This window comes from Palaemon carinicauda, chromosome 27 (genome assembly GCF_036898095.1).
Source record: "Palaemon carinicauda isolate YSFRI2023 chromosome 27, ASM3689809v2, whole genome shotgun sequence".
NCBI classification, from domain to species: Eukaryota; Metazoa; Arthropoda; class Malacostraca; order Decapoda; family Palaemonidae; genus Palaemon; species Palaemon carinicauda.
Window position 1 is genome coordinate 13,911,544 of NC_090751.1, and position 9,850 is coordinate 13,921,393.

Below are 9,850 nucleotides of genomic sequence, written 5' to 3' on the forward strand. Positions count from 1 at the left end.
GTTCTTTCTCATCCACGTGGCGATTTCGATTCTTTTGCATTTCTTACGTCGGTCAAAGAGTCAAAGTCAAAGAGAGAGAGAGAGAGAGAGAGAGAGAGAGAGAGAGAGAGAGAGAGAGAGAGAGAGAGAGAGAGAGATTTCGGCCATCCAAATATACAACTGATCTAAATATAACCTTGGCAAGAGTTGTTACAATAACATATAAATTGCAGTAACAAAAAAAAAAAAAAAAAAAAAAAAAAAAAAAAAAAAAAAAAAACTGAAAACAAGTGATAAAAGTAATTCTCTTTTTGTACCGGTACTAAAAGTATCAATATATAAGTTCATAAAAGTGGAAACAAATAAATAAGTTGAAATATAAACTATCTACACAATCTTTATTCCTTCGTGTATACGGGAAAGGAGCATAAGTTCAACAATGAAACTAAAACAAGACATTAACTTGAACTGGTAAAAAAGGTAAAGAGTATTAATATATGAACAAAATAAAATATAAAGTAAAAGTTTAACATCTTTCTCCAGCTTTTTGCAGGGATGGATGGAATTTCTTTCAAACATACACGTTGATTTTACTAATAGTGAGAGTGAAGAATAAGGAGAACTGAATAATCATAAATGTATATATGTATATATATACATACATATATATATATATATATATATATATATATATATATATATATATATATATATATATATATATATATATATATATATATATATATAAATACATATATATACATATATATATATATATAAATATATATATATATATATATATATATATATATATATATATATATATATATATATATATATATATATATATATATATATATATATATATATATAGGCATTGCGCTATGTAAGTATTCTTGTCTAGGAATCATTGTAGAGAAGGCTATACATTTAAAATACGTTATCATTAACATGTATTCCACGGGTATTCTAGATTCCATAAACTTATCTATCAAGAGTTTCATACGAATTTTGCTTTAATATGTATTCTGTTTTTAGGGTGAATAAAAACTTGTTTTGTACTTAAAAAGATTTCATTTCCAAAAGTATAGAATGAGTAGAATACGATATTTGCATTATTTTCTATAGGTAGGTATTACGTATAATTAATTTTTAAAGTAGATTTTGTTACACTGAAAAGCACTTTATTCTATAGTTAGAAAGCATGTTCTTGCTTGAATGGTTCCCTGCAAAACTATCTATAACATTGGAATTCTAAAATGGTCATGTTCTATAAATTCTTAAAGCACATTTATACATTTTTAAATTCAGGTGTAGTATTTACAAAAACTTCATAATACTTGAATTTCAAAATGATAATGATCTCTGCAGTTTTTCATGTTAATTGTTAGACGCTGATATTTTCAAACAAATATATATTACATTTGAATGTTTACTGATGTTCTCTGCAAAATCTTTACCTCATTTGTATCTTAAAATGCTGATTTTCTGTGAACTATCTTCATCACATTTGACTTTTAAAATAATGATGGTTTCTGCAAAATCGTTATCACATCTGAATGTTAAAATGTGGACATTCTCTGCAAAATATCTTCCTAATTTGAACCTTTAACTTCAGATGTTCTCAGCAATTTGTTGGTTTTCTTTTTGAGCTATTTATTTTAATGGTATAATAATCCAGTTATATGTCAAAGATATTAGGACTCTTAAACTCTATCCCCTCACAATCTAGGATCTTTGTTACCAAATTCACATATGAACCTACTGTATGTGAAAACCAAGAATACGTTCGACAGTTTGTACGGAGTATCACCGAAATCTATCTATTGTAACGTCTCAACAATTGTTAATCCGAATTATTATTATTATTATTATTATTATTATTACTGCTAGCTAAGCTACAACCCTAGTTTGAAAAGCAAGATGCTATAAGCACAAGGGCTCCGACAGGGAAAAATAGCCCAGTGAAGAAGATAAATAAGGAAATAAAAAAAAAACGGTATGGGAAATAATGAACATTTGAAATAACTTAAAAACTGTAACAACTTCAAAACAGATACTTCATATACATAAACTATAAAAAAAACTTATGTCAGCCTGTTCAACATAAAAACACTTGGTGGAAGTTTGAACTTTTGAAGTTGTACCGACTCAACTACCCTATTAGGAAGATCATTCTTATCGAGTCACAGTTTCTCCTTAGAATTTATCATGAACACTATTGGGAAGACGTGTGATTATGGAAAATTCAATTAATATTTCCCATCAGGAGAAAGTCTAGATATATTGAGATGTATAGATAAATAGACAAACAAAACACATATACAGCATACATAAACACATATATCATGTATATATATATATATATATATATATATATATATATATATATATATATATATATATATATATAATATTGTGTGTATATATTTTGTATAAATACACATACTTAAAATGTATATGTATGCATTTATACTGTATAAATGGCAGAGAGAGAGAGAGAGAGAGAGGAGAGAGAGAGAGAGAGAGAGGAGAGAGAGAGAGAGAGAGAGAGAGAGAATCTTGACAGTAAAATATCCTAGGAAAAAAGCTACGTATCATGGACTCAAACACTATCCGGTTGGGGTAAACACACGGCCTTGTAAAACGCCAAACGATGATAAAGACGTATTCATAATTCAATGGAATATAGCATCTTTTTGAAAGTGTAACTGTAAAGGAATATTAGCAAGCATTACTTGTACTAATTGAATAATAAAAATAGATATTAGAAATGGCAAAATTCGTCTGAAAGTGTGAAGTATGAGTCATTTTCTTCCCAAAGAGATATGATAATTATGGGGTAAATCCTGGAGGGAAAGGACATTTGACCTTGAAATTACGAGCTATTTTCTTCACAAAGAGGTACGATAATTATGGGGTAATTCCTAGAGGGAAAGGACATACGACCTTCAAATTACGAACTATTTTTTTCCCAAAGAGGTACGATAATTATGGGGTAAATCCTGGAGGGAAAGGACATCCGACCTTGAATTTACGAGCTATTTTCTTCCCAAAGAGGTACGATAATTATGGGGTAAATCCTAGTGGGAAAGGACATTCGACCTTGAAATTACGAGCTATTTTCTTCCCAAAGAGGTACGATAATTATGGGGTAAATCCTAAAGGGAAAGGACATTCGACCTTGAAATTACGAGCTATTTTCTTCCCAAAGAGGTACGATAATTATGGGGTAAATCCTAGTGAGAAAGGACATTCGACTTTGAAATTGCGAGCTATTTTCTTCCCAAAGAGGTACGATAATTATGAGGTAAATCCTAGTGGGAAAGGACATTCGACCTTGAAATTACGAGCTATTTTCTTCCCAAAGAGGTACGATAATTATGAGGTAAATCCTAGTGGGAAAGGACATTCGACCTTGAAATTACGAGCTATTTTCTTCCCAAAGAGGTACGATAATTATGGGGTAAATCCTAGTGGGAAAGGACATTCGACCTTGAAATTACGAGCTATTTTCTTCCCAAAGAGGTACGATAATTATGAGGTAAATCCTAGTGGGAAAGGACATTCGACCTTGAAATTACGAGCTATTTTCTTCACAAAGAGGTACGATAATTATGGGGTAAATCCTAAAAGGAAAGGACATTCGACCTTAAAATTACGAGCTGTTTTCTTCCCAAAGAGGTACGATAATTATAGGGTAAATCCTAGAGGGAAAGGACATTCGACCTTGAAATTACGAGCTATTTTCTTCCCAAAGAGGTACGATAATTATAGGGTAAATCCTAGAGGGAAAGGACATTCGACCTTGAATTTACGAGCTATTTTCTTCCCAAAGAGGTACGATAATTATGGGGTAAATCAAAGAAGGAAAGGACATTCGACCTTGAAATTACGAGCTATTTTCTTCCCAAAGAGGTACGATAATTATGGGGTAAATCCTAGAAGGAAAGGACATTCGACCTTGAAATTACGAGCTATTTTCTTCACAAAGAGGTACGATAATTATGTTGTAAATCCTAGTTGGATAGGAGATTCGACCTTATCCTAGAGGGAAAGGACATTCGACCTTGAAATTACGAGCTAATTTCTTCACAAAGAAGTACGATAACATTCGACCTTGAAATTACTACCTATTTTCTTCAGAAAGAGGAACGATAATTATGGGGTAAATCCTAAAGGGAAAGGACATTCGACCTTGAAATTACGAGCTATTTCCTTCCCAAAGAGGTACGATAACATTCGACCTTGAAATTACGAGCTATTTTCTTCACAAAGAGGTACGATAATTATAGGGTAAATCCTAAAGGGAAAGGACATTCGACCTTGAAATTACGAGCTAATTTCTTCACAAAGAGGTACGATAATTATGGGGTAAATCCTAGTGGGAGAGGACATTCGACCTTTAAATTACAAGCTAATTTCTTCACAAAGAGGTAAGATAATTATGGGGTAATTCCTAGTGGGAAAGGACATTCGACCTTGAAATTACGAGCTATTTTCTTCACAAAGAGGTACGATAATTATGGGGTAAATCCTAAAGGGAAAGGACATTTGACCTTGAAATTACGAGCTATTTTCTTCCCAAAAAGGTACGATAATTATAGGGTAAATCCTAGTGGGAAAGGACATTCGACCTTGAATTTACGAGCTATTTCCTTCCCAAAGAGGTACGATAACATTCGAGCTTGAAATTACGAGCTATTTTCTTCAGAAAGAGGTACGATAATTATGGGATAAATCCTAGTGGGAAAGGACATTCGACCTTGAAATTACGAGCTATTTTCTTCACAAAGAGGTACGATAATTATGGGGTAAATCCTAGTGGGAAAGGACATTCGACCTTGAAATTACGAGCTATTTTCTTCACAAAGAGGTACGATAATTATGGGTAAATCCTAGTGGGAAAGGACATTCGACCTTGAAATTACGAGCTATTTTCTTCACAAAGAGGTACGATAATTATGGGGTAAATCCTAAAGGGAAAGGACATTTGACCTTGAAATTACGAGCTATTTTCTTCCCAAAAAGGTACGATAATTATAGGGTAAATCCTAGTGGGAAAGGACATTCGACCTTGAATTTACGAGCTATTTCCTTCCCAAAGAGGTACGATAACATTCGAGCTTGAAATTACGAGCTATTTTCTTCAGAAAGAGGTACGATAATTATGGGATAAATCCTAGTGGGAAAGGACATTCGACCTTGAAATTACGAGCTATTTTCTTCACAAAGAGGTACGATAATTATGGGGTAAATCCTAGTGGGAAAGGACATTCGACCTTGAAATTACGAGCTATTTTCTTCAAAAAAGAGGTACGATAATTATGGGGTAAATCCTAGTGGGAAAGGACATTCGACATTGAAATTACGAGCTATTTTCTTCACAAAGACGTACGATAATTATGGGGTAAATCCTAAAGGGAAAGGACATTTGACCTTGAAATTACGAGCTATTTTCTTCCCAAAAAGGTACGATAATTATAGGGTAAATCCTAGTGGGAAAGGACATTCGACCTTGAATTTACGAGCTATTTCCTTACCAAAGAGGTACGATAACATTCGAGCTTGAAATTACAAGCTATTTTCTTCAGAAAGAGGTACGATAATTATGGGGTAAATCCTAAAGGGAAAGGACATTCGACCTTGAAATTACGAGCTATTTTCTTCCCAAAGAGGTACGATAATTATGGGGTAAATCCTAGTGGGAGAGGACATTCGACCTTTAAATTACAAGCTATTTTCTTCACAAAGAGGTACGATAATTATGGGGGTAAATCCTAGTGGGAAAGGACATTCGACCTTGAAATTACGAGCTATTTTCTTCACAAAGAGGTATGATAATTATGGGGTAAATCCTAGTGGGAAAGGACATTCGACCTTGAAATTACGAGCTATTTTCTTCCCAAAGAGGTACGATAATTATGGGGTAAATCCTAAAGGGAAAGGACATTCGACCTTGAAATTACGAGCTATTTTCTTCCCAAAGAGGTACGATAATTATGGGGTAAATCCTAGTGGGAAAGGACATTCGACCTTGAAATTACGAGCTATTTTCTTCACAAAGAGGTACGATAATTATGGGGTAAATCCTAGTGGGAAAGGACATTCGACCTTGAAATTACGAGCTATTTTCTTCACAAAGAGGTACGATAATTATGGGGTAAATCCTAAAGGGAAAGGACATTTGACCTTGAAATTACGAGCTATTTTCTTCCCAAAAAGGTACGATAATTATAGGGTAAATCCTAGTGGGAAAGGACATTCGACCTTGAATTTACGAGCTATTTCCTTCCCAAAGAGGTACGATAACATTCGAGCTTGAAATTACGAGCTATTTTCTTCAGAAAGAGGTACGATAATTATGGGATAAATCCTAGTGGGAAAGGACATTCGACCTTGAAATTACGAGCTATTTTCTTCACAAAGAGGTACGATAATTATGGGGTAAATCCTAGTGGGAAAGGACATTCGACCTTGAAATTACGAGCTATTTTCTTCAAAAAAGAGGTACGATAATTATGGGGTAAATCCTAGTGGGAAAGGACATTCGACATTGAAATTACGAGCTATTTTCTTCACAAAGACGTACGATAATTATGGGGTAAATCCTAAAGGGAAAGGACATTTGACCTTGAAATTACGAGCTATTTTCTTCCCAAAAAGGTACGATAATTATAGGGTAAATCCTAGTGGGAAAGGACATTCGACCTTGAATTTACGAGCTATTTCCTTACCAAAGAGGTACGATAACATTCGAGCTTGAAATTACAAGCTATTTTCTTCAGAAAGAGGTACGATAATTATGGGGTAAATCCTAAAGGGAAAGGACATTCGACCTTGAAATTACGAGCTATTTTCTTCCCAAAGAGGTACGATAATTATGGGGTAAATCCTAGTGGGAGAGGACATTCGACCTTTAAATTACAAGCTATTTTCTTCACAAAGAGGTACGATAATTATGGGGGTAAATCCTAGTGGGAAAGGACATTCGACCTTGAAATTACGAGCTATTTTCTTCACAAAGAGGTATGATAATTATGGGGTAAATCCTAGTGGGAAAGGACATTCGACCTTGAAATTACGAGCTATTTTCTTCCCAAAGAGGTACGATAATTATGGGGTAAATCCTAAAGGGAAAGGACATTCGACCTTGAAATTACGAGCTATTTTCTTCCCAAAGAGGTACGATAATTATGGGGTAAATCCTAGTGGGAGAGGACATTCGACCTTGAAATTACAAGCTATTTTCTTCACAAAGAGGTACGATAATTATGGGGTAAATCCTAAAGGGAAAGGACATTCGACCTTGAAATTACGAGCTATTTTCTTCCCAAAGAGGTACGATAATTATGGGGTAAACCCTAAAGGGAAAGGACATTCGACCTTGAAATTACAAGCTATTTTCTTCACAAAGAGGTACGATAATTATGGGGTAAATCCTAGTGGGAAAGGACATTCGACCTTGAAATTACGAGCTATTTTCTTCCCAAAGAGGTACGATAATTATGGGGTAAATCCTAGAAGGAAAGGACATTCGACCTTGAAATTACGAGCTATTTTCTTCCCAAAGAGGTACGATAATTATGGGGTAAATCCTAGAGGGAAAGGACATTCTACCTTGAATTTACGAGCTATTTTCTTCCCAAAGAGGTACGATAATTATGGGGTAAATCCTAGTGGGAAAGGACATTCGACCTTGATATTACGAGCTATTTTCTTCCCAAAGAGGTACGATAATTATGGGGTAAATCCTAGAGGGAAAGGACATTCGACCTTGAAATTACGAGCTATTTTCTTCCCAAAGAGGTACGATAATTATAGGGTAAATCCTAGAGGGAAAGGACATTCTACCTTGAAATTACGAGCTATTTTCTTCCCAAAGAGGTACGATAATTATAGGGTAAATCCTAGAGGGAAAGGACATTCTACCTTGAATTTACGAGCTATTTTCTTCCCAAAGAGGTACGATAATTATGGGGTAAATCCTAGAGGGAAAGGACATTCGACCTTGAAATTACGAGCTATTTTCTTCCCAAAGAGGTACGATAATTATAGGGTAAATCCTAGAGGGAAAGGACATTCTACCTTGAATTTACGAGCTATTTTCTTCCCAAAGAGGTACGATAATTATGGGGTAAATCCTAGAGGGAAAGGACATTCGACCTTGAATTCACGAGCTATTTCCTTTCCAAAGAGGTACGATAACATTCGACCTTGAAATTACGAGCTATTTTCTTCCCAAAGAGGTACGATAACATTCGACCTTGAAATTACGAGCTATTTTCTTCAGAAAGAGGTACGATAATTATGGGATAAATCCTAGTGGGAAAGGACATTCGACCTTGAAATTACGAGCTATTTTCTTCAGAAAGAGGTACGATAATTATGGGGTAAATCCTAGAGGGAAAGGACATTCGACCTTGAATTCACGAGCTATTTCCTTTCCAAAGAGGTACGATAACATTCGACCTTGAAATTACGAGCTATTTTCTTCCCAAAGAGGTACGATAACATTCGACCTTGAAATTACGAGCTATTTTCTTCAGAAAGAGGTACGATAATTATGGGATAAATCCTAGAGGGGAAAGGACATTCGACCTTGAATTTACGAGCTATTTTCTTCCTATAGAAGCACGATATCGTCATCGATTCCTCTCTTATTCGCTATGATTTTGTTTTCCTCGTCGTTCTTTGAAGGAATCAAGACCTCCAAAAGAAAGAGAAAGGTGAAGAGGATATTAGTCATAGGGACTACGTAAGACTGACATTCAATGGTACTGAAGGATTAGTTAAGCATTACTAATCTTAAACCGGAGGAAGAAAAATGTGGTGAACTATAGGTCAACTCTGTTACCTTACAAATGTATGTATGTATGTATGTATGTATGTATATATATATATATATATATATATATATATATATATATATATATATATATATATATATATATATATATATATATATATATATATATATATATATATATATATATATATATATATATATATATGCTTTACTGCCGCAAGGATTACGTAACTTGATATACAGCAAAAGACGGTAGGAAATAATAAAAAGCTTCGGTACCAAGCGCTTTCGTGCATTCTAATATACTTTTTCAGGGTACAATAAAAAGTACCCTGAAGAATATATATTTATACACACACAAACATATATATATACTGTATATTGAAAATTTTAATTGACCTTGAAGTCTTATATGAGCGACTAAGCTGTAAGACAGTGGAGTTAAATACGTGAGCGCAGAAAAATCATAAATAAACAGATTTAAAATACTAAAGCGTAGGGAAAATTGATTTAATCACCAAGAAAGTCCTAAAAAGATGTTTACACCATACATACTATTTTCTCGATAAAATATAAATAAATCGTAATGAAGCAAAGAACAGGTAATCAATTTTGAGTTGCCTTTGTAGAAACCTCTACGGCATAAACTAGCACAAGAAGCCTCCTTTGTATTCACATTGAAAGTTCAAGAAATTATAAGAATATTTGCATTTCCGTTGAAAAACATAACTTATTAAAGGGAAAAATTGTGACACTTATGGACCTTCTGAAGATAACTGCAAAAAGACTGATTTATTAAGTTGTATCCGTACTCTTGGCAACTTTCTCTACATGTTATCCATGCCATTCCAAACTTCACAAAAACAACCAATATTCTTTAGTCCATTTCTTTTATCGAGGCATATTTGCACCGACTCGCAGCGGTGCCCTTTTTGCTCGGAAAAGTTTCCGGATCGCTGATTGGTTGGACAAGATAATTCTAACCCATCAGCGATCAGGAAACTTTTCCGAGCTAAAAGGGCACTGCCGCGAGTCGGTGCAAATATGCATCGCTAAAAGAAA

The 9,850-nt window shown here is 34.1% G+C and overlaps 2 protein-coding genes across 2 annotated transcripts in view; both read left to right on the top strand.

The window, feature by feature from the left end:
- The window catches only part of LOC137620477 (uncharacterized), a 5,560-nt gene extending 1,530 nt beyond the window's left edge, over positions 1–4,030 (top strand). Inside the window, exon 2 of the mRNA XM_068350634.1 lies at positions 2,960–4,030. Within this exon, the coding sequence (XP_068206735.1) occupies positions 2,960–4,030 (1,071 nt within the window). The remainder of the gene's footprint in view (positions 1–2,959) is intronic.
- Positions 4,031–6,940: 2,910 nt separating this feature from the next.
- Positions 6,941–8,200, top strand: LOC137620478 (uncharacterized). The gene has a single exon (XM_068350635.1). It carries the CDS (start codon positions 6,941–6,943, stop codon positions 8,198–8,200), a length of 1,260 nt encoding a protein of 419 aa, XP_068206736.1.
- The last annotated feature ends 1,650 nt before the right edge of the window (positions 8,201–9,850 follow it).

Excerpts from the sequence above, each read along its gene's own strand:
- LOC137620478 (XM_068350635.1), top strand. The coding sequence starts at position 6,941 with ATGGGGGTAAATCCTAGTGGGAAAGGACATTCGACCTTGAAATTACGA.